This window comes from Pholcus phalangioides, unplaced genomic scaffold (genome assembly GCF_987345545.1).
Source record: "Pholcus phalangioides strain wild (caught in Gottingen) unplaced genomic scaffold, Ppha-v1.0 ptg000009l_1, whole genome shotgun sequence".
In the NCBI taxonomy this organism is placed as follows: domain Eukaryota; kingdom Metazoa; phylum Arthropoda; class Arachnida; order Araneae; family Pholcidae; genus Pholcus; species Pholcus phalangioides.
Window position 1 is genome coordinate 54,381,558 of NW_028301602.1, and position 20,599 is coordinate 54,402,156.

At 38.3% G+C, this 20,599-nt stretch overlaps 1 protein-coding gene across 1 annotated transcript in view; it reads left to right on the forward strand.

The window, feature by feature from the left end:
- The window catches only part of Prosalpha2 (proteasome alpha2 subunit), a 68,711-nt gene that overhangs the window by 37,118 nt on the left and 10,994 nt on the right, over window positions 1–20,599 (forward strand). Inside the window, exon 6 of the mRNA XM_089236551.1 lies at window positions 4,486–4,559. Coding sequence (XP_089092677.1) covers window positions 4,486–4,559 — 74 coding nt within the window. The remainder of the gene's footprint in view (window positions 1–4,485; window positions 4,560–20,599) is intronic.

Sequence of the window (20,599 nt, forward strand, 5' to 3'; positions counted from 1 at the left end):
TTAGTCTTTAAAAGGAAATTAAGTGCAATATTTAGAGACTAAACTACGTTTCAATGAGGAAATTGTCAGGCACGAACTGTGTTATTCAATGTGTCATATGTTTTGTATGATATATATGTGTATGTGGCCTCCTTTATTCATTACAGATGATGTGAAATAAAGTAGGTAGAAATGTAATCTCTGAAAAGTTTTAATCAAAATTAAATATGCGCCTATTCATGTTAAAAATATGCTTTTGTAAAAAAGTCCTTGAATTTTTAAGTTTTACCTTGAAAAGTGCTTGAATAGTCCTTGAATTTTTTTTCGTTGGAAGAGTACGAACCATGGAATGGATTGCATTGAATATTCATGATAACCTGAGGGCTTTGATGATTTTGCAAAGTTGATTGAAGCCATGGGTGGGGATATGGGTAGGCGGTGCAATTAAGACGATCCCCCAATTAAAAAAAATTATTGGTGTAGGCAGAAGAGCAAAAGGGGGACATTAGCTCTCCCCCACCTTGTTAGGGAAACAACCTGTATCCACTTATGCTTTTGTGGGGGGGGGGAGGTTTATGTGGCTTTGAGTCCTTAGGGTCCAGTTTCTATGGGGCATTGTATTTAAATCAACTTTAAATGTAAAAGTTTTTATAAATTTAAAAACAAAATTCAGGTCTCTTGTTAATTTACTTGTGTTCCCCCCTTTCATTAAGACCCTGTATCATTTATTGCCCCCCCCCCCAGGTGGTCGCTACTCACACTTTGGGAACAACTGATGTAAGAAAACAGTCCAGCATGGCTCATTTTGTTGAATGCAGGGCTCCTGCTCTTACTTTTTGGTAAAATGTTTTTCTTTTGTCCTACTTTTCCTAACAAAGTTCGTATAATTGATTATAATTGAGAAAAGAATCATGGACATAATGTCAAATAATAAAAATGCAGTAGATTGCAATTAATGATTCTGCCAAAGCAGAAATTTTTGTTATTTGGGGGGTATGCAGACGATTTGGTGGTTTAGTAATTCTTCGTTTGCTTAGTTTGAGGGTTCTACAAGTAGAGTAGTCATTGAAAACTTCTGCCTGGTTGAAAAAAAATTGTATTTACTACTTTGTGGTCTTGGACAGTAACTAACATTCATCGTTTGAAATTATGGTGCCCATTTTGTGCATATGTGAAAACAGTTAATATAACGAAGTAGTTGGGTAAATAGACCTATTCTAGGTTTTGTGACTTATATGATACCCAATAGCATTCAGTTGTCTTCTGTATTTTTAGGGCATTCAAATGCATAAACAATATTTACAGTGCTCAGCAAAGAGCTAGAAATAAAAGTGCTTCATTTGTCGAAATGATAACAGTGGCATTCAACACTAACATTTTAACACATCCTTTTTAAAACGGATGGACAATGCAGTAAAACCATCTGATCCGCCTTGACTTATTTATACTGGACCTTGAAATTTAACATTTTGCTTTTGGAAGTGGTATCGAAAGAGCGTCATCCTTAAAAACTTACATATCTTCATAATCAGCCACCTCGTTGGGCAATTTGCCTGTTGTGGCGTTGTATTTGTATTTGTATAATTTGCAGTGTGTATTGTTCAAGAAAGTTGACAGACTGGACTGTGGAAGACTCCCAAAAAAGAATGTGATATATATATTGTGAGAAGAGCAGAAAAGAATTATCTGTAGTTGCTAAGACCCTATTTTGGCCAAAAAAAATTTTTTGTAACCAAGACATTTGTCATTTTGCTGTGGCTTGAGTCAATCTTACAGGATATTGAAATAGCGTGCTATGAAAAAAAAAAATTAATTTTGAAGTTTTTCAAAAAAAAAAAAAATCTAGGTATATTTTTTTTGTTTATGCCATGTTTATGTTGTCTACCCCTATGCTATTTTTTTTTAATTTTTTGAGTGGAAGCCTTGCAAATGAGAAAAGGTCACAAAATTTTGAATCACTAAATTTTGCTTTTGGTATTTGGTAGACACCCTGATTGCCTAAACTTTTGGGCTCTACTCATGTTATTATATTCTGCTCAGGGACATATGCAGGATGTATTTTGGAGAGAAGGGGGACTTTTGAAAAAAAAAACAAATTTTTCCCCAATCACGTCCATGGGACCCCCTTCCACCCTTCACTTTCGTAGGAGAATCTCGGGATTTATTTCCAATTCTCCCAGAAAATTATGTTGGATCAGGACCTATAGTTATTTTTGAATTTCTGCTAAACAAAAATAATTTTGTAGCCAGGATGTGAACCCAGACCTAACTAGTCACTGGCGTCTCTTAAGAATATTTTTTTTATTTTGTACAAGGGGTCGTTCAAGTATTACGTCATCATCGATGGGGGGGGGTTCGATTTGCTGACTTTTGATGACAAGGGGGGAGAGGGGGGTTTTTTATGATGCTTACGTCATCAACCACCCTTTATGAAAATATGAAATATTTTTAATGACATCTTACTCGGTGCGCCAAAAACGAGAAAAACCTTTTGATAGTTTGTGGACATTTGAAGTAACATCCCCCTATTGATAAATGTCCTAAACAGCCACTTTAGTGAACTCTAAATGTTTCGTGGATCCAAGTGATCTGGAACTGTGCCACGCATCACGTAAATAATCTGAGAATGTGCAGCGGGTAACTTTAGTGATGTAGAACCGCACTGGGGGCCATTTAAGTGCTCTAAAACTACGTCACATGTCACTCAAGGGATCGCTAAATGTGTCACGAATCGCTTAAGTGTTCTGGAACTGTGTCCCGGGTCATTTAAATGATCTGAAAATATGCCACGGACCGCTTAAATGTTCTGGATTTGTACCACGAGACACTTAAGCGATCTGTAAATGTGCCACTTAGTTCATTTTTACAAAATTAACTTTTGAAGAGAGCAGGCTGCATCAAGTAACCCCCCAGGGCCATATTTATTTATCGGGCCAAGGAACTTTATGTGATTTACCATTATATAGCTTAGAGGGTGGGTCGCGATGAATTTATTAAAAATAAATTTTGAGCTCATAGCCTTCAAATAACATTGAAATTCACAGAAATTGATTATAATAACATATTAAGTTATTTCTTCCAAAATTTCAATTTAAAAAAAAATATTTTTTTTGCATTAAAAAAATAAATTTTTGATCGTGGAAAGGGGGCACGAGAGAACCCCCCTATGTCCCCCCCCCCACGTGTACGTCTCTGATCCTACCAATATGCGTTAGGTTTCAGAGGGGCTGATGACGAAATTTTGCTGACAATGGGGGGGGGGGGGGAGTCAAAAATGGCTGAAAAATTGCTTACGTAATACTTGAACGGCCTCCAAGAAAAATGTTTGTCCATATCTTTTTGAGAACCAATATATACCTAGGCTACACTATATAGCCATAAGTGATGGGAGACTTTGGAGTTCAGAGATTTTTTCAAGTTTCTAGAAGAATACTTGATGAATTGTTCTGAAATTTTGATCATGCAAATGCTTTGCTTTTATTTGCAATTTTCAGTGAAAATTTAATTGCAAGAACATTTAGGGGACGGACAATAAATTAAATAGGAAAAAAAATTTATCACCCCGTATCAAAAAAAAGCTGCAAATTATTTGTAAGTTTCATACAATATTTTAGCTTATATTTTTAATGTTTACATATATTTTCGCAAAGATATGGATGTTTCTTCTAAACATTCTAATTTTCATAGCACGTTTCTTGCTTATAACAAGTGGAGTTTGCAGCCAAATTTCACATAACTTAGAGAACTTAGACAACATAAAAATTGTGTGATGTACTGAAGTTTTAAATTGAATGATTTGATATTTTCATGTGATATAAGCACTTAAAGAAAATAATTTTGAAGTATGCATGCACAAAAGATATGTTTCATTTTTTTATGATTCGGTTGCCAACTATATAGAGCAACTTCTGTGAAAATTACAGTTGAATGTCATGGAAAACAGATGTACGCGATAGAGCAAGCTCTATTCAAGTTACTCGCTGAAAGCAGTTTGATGATGAGGGATTTTCCACAAATTTATATTTCTGGGGTTTTCTATCATTTGATTATTTTGAAAATAACTCCGCAGCATGATGCAAATGAGCTGAGTCCCATGTCTGATTCTGTATAAGAGAAATTCTCGAGCATAACACATGTATGATGTCAAAATGGAAAATTTATAGGAAATAATGGGATTATATAGAAAATGCATATAAACATTGGAAATATCAGGTAAAGTATTTTATAAAAATTATAGATTATTTGCGTCTTCTGATACAGTGTTGGTCCCCTAAATGCACCAGTGACTAAATTTTCACTGGAAATTGTGAACACAAGCGCAGCATTTACACAACCAAAATTTCAGAACAATATTAAGTAATTTTTTTGGAAATTCAAAAAAATCTTCAAATTGTCTCATGATTTATGGCTGTAAAGTATATAACTTTAACTAGGTTTGTTAACTATTTTATATTCAGTATTATATCAATAATATGATGTGTTGAATTTTTTATCACTGTTTCTTAGGGTGCATATTATGCATGGAAAGCTACTGCAATGGGGAAAAATTTTGTGAATGGTAGAGCATTTCTAGAAAAAAGGTAAGTTCTCTAATATTTCTAATTCAAACTGATTTTTTTCCCCATACGAGGCATGTTTCGTTCTAATTATTTTTCTGATTCAGAACACCATCATGATCACGTGAACCCACCACCAAACAACATTTCTGGATACGGGAGCACTATCCCCCCCCCCCGTCCCCGTCCCCCATACACAATAGAAATAACACATGCAGTAAGAGTTGGGTTCATTATATTTGTGTACATTCCTAAAAGAATGGAGATTTTCCAGTCAATAAAAATTTGGCAATACTGGTTTGTTGTCAAATTATAGTTTATTTATTTAGATAAGACAAAATCAAAAACATACAAGACAAAAAAAAATTACAAAACAAACACTATTTCACTATGTGACCCAAAGGGATATAATCCTTCCATGGGTCATAAACAGTAACACCAATGGGACGATCTTCTCGGCAACCTTGAAATTGTATAAAAACAACAATACTCAATAATATTACACAATAATATTCAATATCAAAATTGACTTTTTTTTTAGAATATTAATTAAATGTTTAAATGTTACCCCTCTCTCTCAAATTAGTAATTAGTTAATTAATAAATAGTGATTATAATTCTGCAGTATCTTGATTAATCGTATTTAAAAAAGTGAATTTTTTTCATCACTGTTTGTGTAGGTTCTATATTAACAACTATGATTGTATAATCATATTTGTCAGTCAAAAATATGCAGACCAATTCTAAAAGAAAAGAAACCCATTCATTTTGCAAAATTAGGAAAATCAATTTTTTTCCCCTGATTACCACTGCTACCAAACTACACATCTACCATGTCAACATTTTTCTAAAGAACTTCAAAGGAATTGGTGCATGTCGGAATGCAGGGGTCTGTCCAGACATTTTTCATAGGTTCCCATTTTTGTGAATAATTTTGTAGAAAGATTTAAAAAAAAAAATTACCGTATATACTCGCGTATTCGCCGACTCATATATATGCCGAACCCCTACTTCAGGACCACCATAACAGTAATAAATTGAAAACCCGTGTATAAGCCGACCCCAAAACATACGGCCATTTTAGAGAGAAAAAAAATTCTTATATTTTCATAGAAAATGCATAGCTTGCTTAAATAAACAATAAAAAATCATTCAAACATTTTAATCCGATTCTTCTGAGTCTCCAAGCTCATTGTAATCAATGAGATTGTCATCAGGGGTGCGGTATCTTTGTTTTTATCTTCATCTGGGCTGTCATCGCTATTGTCACTTTCAAAGAGGATATCATCTTCAGTTATGTCCATCGCATTGCTGATGCAACACTTTATGAAGGATCAGCGGAAACAGAATTCTATGTGTACAGAATCTCTCATGTACCCATTGCCACACTAGGCCAATGTCAAGTTTCTTCAAGGCACCACTGTTTGCAGTTTCTTGATCTTCGGAACTCATCCATTCAATCCACAAATTCCTAAAATAGTCTTTGAGAGGCTTGTTGATGCTCGCATCTAAAGGCTGTACAAATGACATTAGTCCACCTGATATCAAAGCCAATGATGTTTTTGATTTCTTTGCCTTGGCTTTGACATTATTGGTTTTGTGGGGTTTGGACATATCCCATACCAATAATGCGGGGGTCGATATTTTCTCATCAAAAAGTGACCCGAGTATAAGCTGACCCCCCCCCCCCCCATGTATTATAATTAAGCTTAAAGGTTTTTTGGTTTTTTGGCCAACGTGAAGTACAAACTTGTGTACGACGCGTATTACACGTCGGCCAAAAAACCCGAAAACTTTTAAGCTTAATTTGGAGAATTAAGAATGGAGATGAGTTTAATGTGTCTCTTTCATGATCAACTACATCCTCCCGTCTTCTATGTGTTCTTTTCCTCTCCTGTATACAGTTGACAGATATACACTAAAAATTCACTTAACAGGAATATAGAAAGAGGGGGAACGTCAGTATTCAAATATTACGTCAGCATCGAGGAGGGGGGTGGGTTTCCGATTTGCTGACTTTTGATGACCGGGGGGGGGGGGGTTGGATGATGCTTATACGCCATAACCACCCTTTATGAAATATTCTTGATGGCATGTTACTCAGTGCACCAAAAACGAAAATAAGATAGTTTTTCAGGGTGTCTACCAACACGGGAAAGTCATGAAGTCCCGAAAAAGTCACAGAAACAGAAAAAGGTCACCGAAGTCACAAAATTTGAGTGAGTCACAGATATTTTTGATTCTTTAGAGATTTTCCCCCTAAAATCTAGGCTTTGGAGAAGCTGTGGCATTCAATAATTCTTCTCTTCTCTCAGGTTTTATTTATTCTTTTTTGCCCCGAAGGGATGGATGGGTGAGTAGCAACAGAAAAAAACAGTGACAATATATAGCCACCCTACATTAAGGCAGACATTATATGGGTGGGACAAAAAAGCTATTTGGACTGGATGAACAAAAAAGAACTTTTCTTTCTTTGCTTGTCCAGACCTTTCAACATCTGTAATATTCCCCATAATAAAGTGGTGTTCTCAGGATCATGTGATAATTTCTAGAGGAGGAGGAGGGCTGTAACAGAGTGGTTCTCAACCTTTTTTTGTTCATGGCCCCCTTTCAACCATTTCTCATTTTCTCATTCCTGTGGCCCCCTTGCGTACATGAATAATTTTCTACCCCCCCCCTTCCTCCCCCCCCCTTCCTCTCCCCCCCCCCCCCCCCCCCGTTTTCCCATTAGAAGATAGTTATTCAAAAATTGTCTGAAGTATAAATATTCTTGAATTTAATTTGATTAGTTTTTAATTTATGAAAATAATGAAAAAGCAAAATAAACTAATAGAATACAGTAAAAATAGAATAAATCCCGTGGGGTTACAAAGGGTCTGTAATGTTACTTTTTGTGAAGTTTATTGTTTTGTGTTTTTCTCAGTTTGATTTTGTGTTTTATGTGTTGTGTCAATCCGATTAAAAAAAAAAAATATATTTTTAATCAATGTAAACTCTGCGCTTGAAGACGGCACAATGTCATCAAGTTACTGTACTGGATGAAATTTTTATTATTTCCTAATTTGTTTTTTTTTTTTTTGTGTAAAAGATTATGGTTTCATTGAGAAATGTCAATTGTAGCTTCCAAAATACGCATTCTTATGATAAAAATTGCATAAAGTGGTAGCAAGCAGTTTTATTAATTTTATTCTCTTCATGCGGATAAAAGTAGTATATAATGAGGGAGTAGCCACACAAATGAATCACAATTGAAAAGTTCAACCTTCCACATCGTTTTCAACAATAATACATGTATCAAGGATATAGGTTCATGTAGCCCTACTGTGAATTTAAAAAAAAAAACTGAAATGAGTTTGAAATTTTTTTTAAATATTTGTTTGAACCATTCATTCCAGAGAAATCATGTATGCAGTGACAAAACTGTTCGTGTGAATATAATAATGATTCGTTATCAGGATTTCAAGCCCATCGGAAACTATAAATAATCAGATTTTCAAATACGAAAATTATCAGTTTGTTGACTTCAATTTCGATACGGTGAAAATCTGATACTTCATTGGATGACAAGCGACGTTTTGGTTGACAAGTGGCTTTTTGGTTCATAATGTGACCGCTCTCTCGCTGGCGAACGAAGCAACGTGCGTGTTGCCTTGAACGCAACACAATATTTCACATAACAGTCCGTACTATATTTCATATACAGGGCGCATAGGTAACGGGGCATATGGCATTTTACTGGCGAACCATTGGTCCTAGAGGCATACTTCCAGTTGGAAAAAGTACCCGAATAATGTGTAGTACTCAGATATTTGATTCATGTTGCCAGGGGTTACATAGTTATTAAAATAAAAATGTTAACTTTTTATGCGGACACCCTGTGCCCCAAAACCCAATTGGAAAGTTGTTTCCTGGGCTCCGACAAAAATATTCAACGTGTCTAAGTTCAAGTTTTCATTGAGATATTCCAAGAAAGTTGGAAAAAAACAGCATTAAATGAGGGGAAAACATTTTACCCGCATTGAATGCTGTTTTTTCCCAAATTTCCTCAATTTTTCGAATTCGCATATCTCGGTGAATATTGCACTCAGAAACGTGAAATTATTTTAGTTGGCATCGGGAAAGACAGAGCAACAACTTCTTAATTGGGTTCTTTGGCACACGGGGACGGTATAAAAGGTTGTTTTTTTATTTTATAGCTATACAACCCCTTACAACATGAATGACATATCTGAGTTGGACACGTGATTTGGATACTTTTTCCAGTTGTGTATGTCTCTAAGATTAATGGCTCACCAGTAAAGTGTCATACGCCCTGTTACCCATGCAGCCTCCAAATACACTTAAAAAAATAGCTTGAGACGAAATACAGTCAACTCTCATTGTAACAAATACCATTACAACGGGAAAAATAGTGTTTTAACGAAAACTTTTCTTATCCCTCGTAATCTTTTGTAACGAAATTTCGTTATTGCAAAGTGATTTCTCGGGTCGCTTGGAGTTCCGGTCTAATGGGGTTTGACCAAAGCGTATTAATAAAGGGTCTTTAATACGCTTTGGGTTTGATTATTTCCCCCAAAAAAAATCTGAAAGTAAAAATCTTTGCAGTAAAGTCATTGAACTTCGGCAATTTGATCTGAAAATAGTCAGTTTTATAATGATTATGTCCTTTTTACTTTTATAAATTTAGGAAGGAAACAAATGGAAGGAAGGGTGGGGAGAAAAAGAAAAATGGCCAAGACGGGCTCGGTTGTGCGTAAATGCCTCGAAATTCCACTTGTGTGCAAGGGGATTCGTGCCTCACTCTCAGTTTTATGACAAAATTTCACATTTATGAGACGTATGACTACTGGCACGAGATTAATCTCTATATACAGTCAAACCTCGTTAATGAGTCACTCTTGGGAGAGCAAAAATATGACTTATTAAGCGGAGTGACTCGTTAAACGGAGTAAGCCATAGCTGTGCCAATTCATGCCCGAGGACAATTGGGATTTCCAAAAAATGACCTGGTAAGCGGAGTGACGTGTTAACCGGGTGACACACTAACGAGGTTTGACTGTATATAGCTTTCAATATTAAAACATTTCATTTATACGAAGCACAATTTCAATTATTTGACATTTTCATTTTGATTCGAACTCCAAATCTTTGGCATTTAGACATCATTTCCAACTATCAAATCCAAGCAGTTTTTGCAGATTGTGAAAGCGCGTCGCTGAATTGGTTTTGCATGCGTATTATCAACACTAAAAACCATAAATTTTAGGTTGACAGATACAAACAGACGCATTGAGCGGGTTATGGACATTTCAAAGTGAAGACTTACGTAAGAATTTATTGCATTTTTCTTTAGAAATCAGCAGATGCAGTGAGTCTCTAATAAACGGATTTAAATTGCTTTAAATGTAGTCATACGCTTTTTTAGATTTTTTTTTCTAATGTCCACAACATTGTTCTTGCAGGATAGGAAAATTGCATTGAAATAATTTAGGATGCTGCAGGCCAGTAGTAGGGCAGTTAAAAGGAAGCATTACAGTATCGATTAAAAAAACTTTAAAAGTGTGGTGTGAATCTTGGAGGAAGTCCCAATACAGGAGCGGCTCGAGCTTACCTGCCGCCCGGGTGCGAAGCCTCATGTGCCGCCCCTACTGGTGACCCTGCCAGGAGGCTGATAGGAATTCGGTGAAGGGCACCTGGAGATAAACCTGTTTTTTTTTTTTTTTCAGAAGAAAGCCGCACATAATTGTTTACCGTGCAAAATGTGTGTGACCATACGTCCCGCTTTTGAAGTAGAAATTTTTTTTGTTTTTTGTTCTAGAATTATTTTACCATTCTTAATAAATGCCAGATAACTTAATCCTTGAAAGAGCACTTATTTTGGTGAGCCATCATCACTTATCCTGTGTGAAGATGATATTTAACGGGGTAATTTGTATTAAGAAAATTTTTTCAAAGGTGTTTCTGGTATTCCAGGGGCCGGACAAGTGAAAAACCAAAATTTTCCTTTGCCTTCATTTGACTATTGTGGATCAAATTCTGAGTGAGGGTTTGGGCCCCTAGGCTGGGATCTTTCGCAGGCCCCCTTCCAGTCTGATTTCTCACGGCCCCTTCTATAGTTGATTTATAGCCTGAAAAGGCCAAAAAATTATGAGAATTATCCCGGGCTCTTGTGGGGGCCATGGGTGAAGGAACCAAAATGGCCCTTGTAATAGAGTATAGGGGTGGCGCTTGGCCACGCGACCCATTGCGGCCACACGGGGCACCGCTTGCTAAATCCGGGGTGAATGGGTAAAACAAATTCAATTTTAAAAAAAAAACCAAACTGTCGACTCTGGAGGGGCGCAAAATCGGAAATGAAGGGCCGAAAAAATGTTTTGTTAGGAATTGTTTGGATAAATTGTGAGGGAGGGGCATGATCTAAGGGTAGGGCTGACAGAGCTCCAGCTTGAGGCCCGGGACTAAATCCTTATAACTTTTCTTTTTTCACTCTATAAATTAACTGTAGAAGGGGCCCCGTGGAAAATCGGGCATGGGCCCTACGAAAGATTCCCTGGCGCAGGAGGTAGGGGCTATGGAGGGAGCAATAGGTAGGAGGTGCAAAAAATAAGTCCCACACGGGTACAGATTTTGTCTCGAGCAGCCCAGATAGCTTCCATTCTTGTTTCTGGTATTACGATCAGAGGCCTTGTCTATTTTTTCAACGTTTCCGTTGTCGAGGTATAGTAGGACTCAAAAGCGTGATGTCGTGAATTTTTACTGTGTTAAATTTTGTTGTCTTAAGTAAAGTCTACGTTGCCGCCCCTTACAACCTGCGCCAGGGTGTGCCGCATCCCTTGCACCCTTGCTTAATACGCCCCTGTCCCAATACATTATCACAGCAATGTAGTTTTAAAAAAAATTTAAATTTCTCTGTGAATTTTTCTCCATGTATTTTTATCGCTTGGAGTTCGTTATAACTGAATTCGACTTTATTTCTTCTTAAGCAGAGGCAATGGATTGGCACCCCCTTTCAAAATTCATAAAAAATACCCCAGAGCAAATCATTCTCTATTCGATTTTTATAAACATATTCCCCATCAGACTACTCAGTGCCGGCTGAAGATAGCTTTGTGCTAAACTAAATGGCTATCCGTCTGTAATTGCATGAAAACGATGGGTTTTTTACAAGCTTTCATTTTTCACCCATCTACTTCTTGGATTACATTTACTACCATCACTCAAAAGAATGTCAATGAATGGTCAGCAAATCTTTGTTTTCTTTATGGCAGCCCTCTTTGAATGAAAAGTCTGAACACACACACTTTTCTGTCTTTACAGTTATTCCATTTTGCTTAAACCTCTTCTATAGTTTGTGTCAGGGCCTACTATCACCCCCAAGTCGTAAAACCACTGAGATTACATGAACCACTTTTTTTTTATTTCCTCCTTCCTCATGTTAATGTTACTTGAATGGGGAAAAATTACGAAAAATATATTCTATGCATTTTGTTTGAAATTAAATTTTTTAGTCACTCTGACTAAAAAAATTTGATGTCACAAATTTCTTCGTGGCCCCCGTATCAGTAGCCTGTCTCCCCTTTTGCAAGATTTTCATCCGTGCCCCCCGGTTGAGAACCACTGCAGTAGGGAATCCTCTTGGGAACAATATTTGTTTCCCATAAAAAGGACATATCTTCCCCCACATCATGGAGCAGGGCTGTCGGTTCTTTGGTGGGTGTGCAAGCAACTTTTCACTGGGGGGGCTCTACTAAATTGATAGCATGAAAAACAATGATGGTGATTGTCCTGGACCTTCTGACTACAGCCCCATCCTTGGGGGGACAGGTGAAAGGGTTCCAATTTTTTCCCCTTTGAAAGAATTTTTTTTTAAACTATCCTTTTGTTTGGTCATTGATCTTTACCGACTAGCTATAGTGAACGACAAAATCATTCAATACACGCATGTGACAGAACGAGAGAGTTCAAGAGAAGACAGACATCGGACTTGTTTACCATTAATTGTGTTGCGACTTTAAGGCCAAATTTAAAGGAGTACCACTGGGCTTCTAAAAGTGTGCGTCGCAGCTCCTAGGTGCATGGTAGCGAGCTGAAAATATGGATTTGTGCACACAAAACCTATGCTTTAAAGTGGTTCTTTTATATGGTAAAAAAATGGCCAAACTTGGGAAGATGCCGATGAACCCTGAATTATGCAAAGGAAGGCAGCTGACAAAAGAGAACCATTGGAATACTGTAACAAGCTTGGGATCTAGATCAGAGGTCTTTAACTTTTTTCCAGTCATGAGCACTGCCTGCACCCATCATCGAAAGAAGTGCACTCTTAAGCAGGACTGCAACTAGGGGGCAGCAAGAAGATCTCATGCCCCAGGCACTAGACCCGAGGGGAAGGAAATTTTATTCTGAAACCTCTCCTCACATTACAAGGGGACATCAAAATGTGCGCTTGCCTCAGGTGACTAAGCATCTAGTTGCGGCCTTGCTCTTATGTCGTGTTTGACATACGAATGCACATGAAATCTGGATGATTTAAATAATTGAATGCAATTTGCGTATTTAAACGAAATATTGATCAAGTGTTCATGAGCACCAAATCGGGTACGAACATCAGCACTCTGGGTGCTTCTGGGAGCACGATGGCGCTCGCCAGCAACGGATTGAAGATGCCTGCTCTAGACGGGCAAATAACAATAGTCTAATATTGGACTTCGAAAAATGTGAATAGGAAAAAGAATATGTGAAATCTGTTTTGCGAAAGGGCCCTTGATTGGTGTATTTTCTTTTCCTATTAAAATGAAAGGGTTTAACACATGCAACTAGTAGGCACATTGCACCTGATCTTTTGACTTTTATATTGCACTTGATTAAGGGTTAAAAATGACTTGGCTACTTAATAATAAAAGTAAAACCCATGTTATGTTTACCTCAACTTATCGATGAAAATATTGCTTTTTATCTACTCTCTTGTGTTCACCGTAACTTGTCGCTGAAAATATTACTTTTTACCTTCCTTCCACAGAAATATGCACATGCCATGTTATATCATTATGATTGTTTAAATTGAAAATTATTTTAGCATGACTCTTGCCCTCCCTCCCCATTGGTCCACATCTGCCCCCTTTGGGGAACCCGGTACCTTTCCAGGTCATGCAGGTCTGGTGCACAGGTGCCGTACTAGAAGCAGCACATTTCACCCTGTACATCCTCCTTCAACATTACAATTGGGTATAATGTTGAAGTTGTACACCTTCCAAAGTGTGTACTTGCCCCGTTTGATGACGAATCTACTTCCAACCCTGTTCCTTTCTTCTTCCTCTCCACTCTTCTTTTTTTTTGTCCCCTCTTTGATCACAAACACCCGCTTCCCCCCCCCCCCAAGGTGGGGAGGATTTCTTGGCAACGCCTCTAGGAGACATGACTCACACTGAGGAAACACTGTTTTAGACAATTAATGTGTCTTTCTGTAAACGATTTTGAGAAATTCAAAGGAAATTTTGACAAACCAATCTTACATCCTCTTAAAATAAAAAGAGAACCTGCATTACAAACACTAAGCATTTACACATGACATGTCTGCATTTCCAAAAATAATACCTTTTAACTTCCTCATTTACATCTTATAATTTTCAAATGCGATAAGGTCTGGAAAATTCATTAAAAATTTCCAACTTTGTACATTCGATTTATAAAAAAAATTATGAAGATTTTTGCTTGGAAAACCCATATTCTTTGTCTTCAAATAAAGTGTGCCATACTGCGTCTTAACGCATGGGTCCACCTGATCACAGCTTGGAGGCCTAAAGTGTAGAGGGATCTCATGAAAATTTGATCTGATTCAAATTATCAAGAGTAAGCATGTAAATTGATAGTTATGCATTTTTAACCAGGTGGAGGACCTCAGAAAGATCATTTTTCCCGGGGCACGTGATGCTCTTAAGACGACTCTGCCCATACTACTACAGTAGACTCTGGATAATCTGGCCTGTAGAGTAATCCGACATTTTTAGGCCTATTTTCTCCCAGCCCCATTCAGAAAAGAAAAAACTATCACTGCATGTCCATATGTAGAAGTTTATATCACAGCAGCTGAAGTTGGGTTTCTTTGGTTCCCAACTTTGAGATACAAATGTGAGACTATCTCCCCGTTAAAAAGTCTCAGTTTTTTTCGAGTCATTTTCCGTTTTTAAAAAAAAAGTCGCCACTGCAAGCAGCAGAAATTACTGTAGTCGATCATCTGTTTGTGGTTTTTTTTTTTGTGTTCCAGACACTCACGAAGCTGGGCTGGAAGAGATCTCGGGAACGGGATAAGTCCAGTGGCAAAGTCCTGGCGTTCATTCATTCATTGTAGTCTATCATCATTGCGTCATATCCCGATGGTTCACGAAAAAAATTTCATTCCGGGAGTAAAAAGCGCATGTCCGCCGCATTACAAATGCTAATTTAGAAACTTTGCTGAATAACGAGCGTTAAATCACCAATATCGCCAAATAACGAGTGTCAGATTGCCATTCTCGCCGAATAATTAATGCTGAATCACCAAACATTGTGTTGATTCTAACAAAATTTCTCTCTCATTTTACAACAATTTTTTTCAGAGTATAAAAAAATTTATACCGCTGGGCCCGACGCAATATATAAATCGCGGGCGGCATGCTCTCACCCTCATGGGAGCTCGGCTTTATACTGTAGGCTTGTTTTTTTCCGGGATTATGTTGTTTTATTTCCGTGTATGTTGGGATTGTTTTTTTTCTCCCTGAGATTGCCGGTTGTTATTTATCGGCCGTTTTATTTATTTTTTTTATGATCATAAATGATATTGTTTTTTTCCTTGCAACTTTTTGGAATAAAAGCTAGAGTTCAAAATGAACTTCCGATCGTTGGTTTTTTTTTCTTCAGCTCAGTCGGCACGCTCTGGCCCCCAACAACCCACTTCTAGGAAAACCCGGCTTTATGGTAGCATGTATCCTGCGATCGTATGTAGACGTATTTGGAGTTGTTGGAAGTCATTAAACTTTTGTACTAGGTATTTTTTCTGGAGGACTTGAGAAATCAATATCTTAGAAAATAAAGTTTTCTAATTTTTGCCGAAATAATTTCAGCCTATCGGTCCGTAAGTGAGCGAAGCTTCCTCTGATTACTTTCAATCATAGGCGGAGATTGACTTGGAAGTCTGGGGGGGGGGGGCACGATGATGATGATGTCAATTCATATATGCATATATACATTAGATTAGTCAACTTAACCTTTCATGCTAGGGCCCCCCCCCCCCTCGTATCTCCACCCGTGCTGTCAAGAAAATATTTATTTATGAGTGATGTGAAGCGCTTGTACAAGGTTCTTTAAAGAAAGAAAACAAAAAATGAGTAGCAAGTGTGTGTACTTATAATTACTTGTGGCTGAAAAATCCCTTTTATCAAGATTGGTTGCTTAGTGTGCCAGACAAAAATGCCGCCAAATGAGAGCTGTTCTTCAATGGGTGAATCGGCGCTGAAATTCATTGAGCTTATATTACTGGAGGGAGTATGACGCAAGGCCATAACTAGGATTTTTGTATTGTCGTGCCGCTCCCACCAATTCGGAATTCGATAATTTTATAACGGTGTTCACCTAAAAATTTCCACCCGAGGCAGTTTCCCGCGTCCTGTAGTAGAACTCCTTAATACACGTTGATGTCGTCTTACCCTGTAGTACCGGTGCTGGTATGACGTCAGTGGCCTATTCATGTGAAAAATATGCGTTTGTAAAAAAAGTCCTTGAATTTTTAAGTTTTACCTTGAAAAGTGCTTGAATTTTTTTTCGTTGGAAGAGTACGAACCATGATTCAGTTCAGTTCTTTTCATGAAATTCGATAAAATATGCAAATTCTCTTAATTTATTTCACCAGCGTATTTGACGCACCACGATAGGCATTACAGCACAATAAGTAATGCACCACTATATGCAATGCACCACCATATCTGCAATACAGCAAACTAAGTAGTGATTCACTATACGGTGTATCATAACACGCAAAGCACCACCATCTGCAATAAAGCACAATCCACCATTATATGCAGTGCACCACAATGAGAAATACAGCACAAAACGCAATGTACCCACTATATGCAATGCACCAACATCAAATACTGTAAAATAAGTAGTTTACCATGATAAGAAATGCACTGCAATACAGCAGAATGCGCGATGCATCGCAATGGGCAAAGTGCTATATGTACCACCGTAATCACTGCATTACAATAAGCAATACAGCACAATATGCAATGCACAACAGTATGCAATGTATCGCATTAAACAAAACACAATAACATGCAATAAGCACGCGATGCACTACAATATGGAATGCACCACTATTTGCAATATGCAATAAGCACTCATTAAAATAAGCAATACAGCACAATCAGTATTGCACCACCATTTGCAGTGCACCACAATAAGCAATTCAGTATAATATGCAATCCACCACAATACGCCAACGTGCTGTATCGCATCAAGCAAAGCACGATAATACGCAATAAGAACTGCATTACAATAAGCAATACAGCACGTTATGTGCTACAGTACGTAATGCATAACAGTACAAATCAACAACCAGCAAAATCAGCAATGCGCTGCAATCAGCGAAGCATTGCAATAATCAATTTACCACAATAAGCAATGCAGACTGCATTGGACTGCATTATAATAAGCAATACGATGCACTAAAAACAGCATTGTATTTGCAGTGCACCACTATACCCATTGTATTAGATTAAGCAATACAGCACACGATGCACTACAATATGCAATACAGTGCAATAGCAATAACCACTGCATTACAATAAGCAATACAGCACAATGCACCACAATACGGAATAAGCACTGCATTATAATAAGCAATGCAGCATACAATGCACTACAATACATGATGCATAACAATAAGCAATGCACCATATTGCAGTGCACCACAATAAGCGGTACAAAACATGGTGTACTATGTAATGCATACAATACGCAATGCACCACAATACGGAATAAGCACTGCATTACAATAAGCAATACAGCACTCAGTGCACTACCACACGGAAAGCATCACAATCAGTAATGTTGTACACCACAAATAAGCAATACAGCATAGTATGCGATGCATTCTAATAAACAAAGCACTATAGTATGCAATGCACCCCAATATGCATTAAATGCTGCATTACAATGAGCAATACAGCACGCAATGCTCTATAATATGCAATGCACCGCAATCAGTAATGCACCATTATTTTTGCAGTGCCACAATAAGCAATGCAGCACAATGCGCAATTAGAAGCAATTATTCATCCTCGACTCAAAATGAAACCTGTCAATTTCCCCATAAAGATACCTGCCCTGGGTACCACGACCCTGTGTGTTGGGAGCACTGGTGATGTATACTAGGGCATATCACAAAAAACTTTTTTTTTAAATTCAAAATTTCAAGTTGATAAAAAGTTGTCACTATGGTCACATATTTACCAAAAAAATTTTGAAAAATATTCAGGTCTCCCGGCATGGGCCTGAAGTTTAATTTTTTTTTGTCAAAAATGGAGATTTTAAATTTTTTTTAGAAACAAAAGTATAAAGCAAATTTCTGTTTTCAAGTACAAAAATGTAAAGCTTAGAATTGTTGGGAATAGTACGAGCTTACGTTTGTAATCCCTCTGGTCACCTCCAGATGGCGAAACTGATACGTTGCGTGACTTTTCGCTTGTCTTCTTTTCCCTTGTATCTTTTTTCTCTAGTATGATATGTTCATTCGACGCGTACGCATGTCTCGCTTGTATTACGTAAAATAAAATCGTTTCTTCTACGCATTTGCTCTCCCAATGAAAAGCTATTTCGGCCCCGACATATTTTGGTGCACGAAACCCGCAGGAACGAATATTTTGGTGAACGAAACACGCCGAAACGAATATTTTGATGAAGGAAACCTGTTGGATGAACATTTTGACCAACGAAACTTGTCTTAATATGGATAAGGAGAAATTAACGACGCTCCATCGGAAACGGACAACGGTGCGCGCCAAGGTGACTAGATTCGTTTCAACGTTGGACAGTGACGGGAAGGAAACCGACTCGGAAACAGACTTCATGGTTTCTCGTTTGACGGAGGAATTGGACGAATTACTTCGCCTTGACGACGGTATTCACGCTCTACTATCAGACGAGGACTACGCTATCGATATCGAAAAATGCGAGGAATACACTGAGAAAGCGAAACGTGCCTTGTTCGATGCTTCCCTCGTGCTACGAAAACGCAACAAGTCTCCAACGACGGTGCCTCCTCTGGTTGCTACTTCGATTCTCGCTTCAGCTCAACCTACATCGACTTCATCACCATGTGCTCTCAAGCTGCCTACAATACACCTAGAGCCCTTCCGCGGTTGTGTTGAAGACTGGCCGACATTCTGGCAACAATTCACCTCTTCGATCGACGAGAATCCTCAACTGTCAACCATTGACAAACACGTTTTTCTACGGGGGTATCTCCAAAACGAACCCAAGAAGCTCGTCGAGGGAATCGGCGTCACATCGGAAGCCTACGAGATGGTAAAGAAGATGCTGATCGACAGGTACGGCAACAAGGATACCATCATACAGACCCACATCGATTTCTTCGACAGCCTGCGCCCAGCGACAACTTCATCGCCCGAGTTTCTCAACGACACCTACTTGGAAATTAACGCCCATATCCAAGCTCTCCGATCACTCGGCGAAGATGTCGATAATTACAGTCGGATTTTGACACCGAAGATCCTTCGCACATTTCCTACGGACATTCGTCAACGGTGGATTATCCACTCTAAACGGCAAGATATCTCGGACATGGACATATCAAAGCTGATGCAGTTCCTCGGTGAAGAAATCGACAGATTTCGATTTTCAAGCAAAGTGCAAGGTGAGTTTCCTTTGCCACCTTCAAATTTCCGCCCGACTACGGAAGCATTTCATGTTCGCACTCGACGTAACGAGAAAAATCTGTCACCCTTTTGCCCATTTTGTGAATCGTATGATCATTGGCCCCAAAATTGCGTCGCGCATCTCTCGATGACGAACAACTGACGACTCCTTTGGCTGGAATTGAAGCCGCAGTCAACAGCCGACCATTGACAGCTGATATCGAGTTAGATGACAGCTTCGAAGAACCTCTCACGCCTGCCCACTTCCTGGTTGGACAACGACTAACAACCCTTTCTTCTCACGAAAAGGTTCCTGCAGCTACCGACCTCAAGAAATCGTGGTCACTGCAGCAAGATTCACTGAATGACTTTTGGAACCGATGGAGGAAAGAATACCTACTAGAGCTGAAGACATTCCACGAAGTGAAAAATAAAGACCAAGGTTTTCAGCTACGAGTTGGAGACGTCGGTCGTCCTCCTACAGGAAGATGCAAAACCTCGACACATGTGGACGAAGGCACGTGTATTATCTCTCGTCAAAGGTCGTGACGGCAACATTCGTTCGTGTATTCTACGTACAACCAGTGGAACAGAAATTCGACGACCAATTCAATTGGTAATTCCTCTGGAGGTTGACCAGGGTGGGGAGGATGTTGGGAATAGTACGAGCTTACGTTTGTAATCCCTCTGGTCACCTCCAGATGGCGAAACTGATACGTTGCGTGACTTTTCGCTTGTCTTCTTTTCCCTTGTATCTTTTTTCTCTAGTATGATATGTTCATTCGACGCGTACGCATGTCTCGCTTGTATTACGTAAAATAAAATTGTTTCTTCTACGCATTTGCTCTCCCAATGAAAAGCTATTTCGGCACCGACAAGAATATTAGTTAACAGTAAAAAAAAAAAAAAATCATATCTGTCATGTAACATTTAGGTCTCCCGGAATTTACATGAAAACCTTAATTTTTTTTACTACATGCGCTTATTTTTCGATTTTCAACTCATCCTTTAGGTTGATTTCAGTTGCTTGATTTCAGTCCAGGCACAGTAGTAGAACAGGAGCTTAGCTAGCAAGTGCACTTTTGCAAGATTTAAATGTTATAACGCCAGAAAATGAGGCAGCGGTAATTGATAAATCAAAGGTTTTTCGAGAAAGGG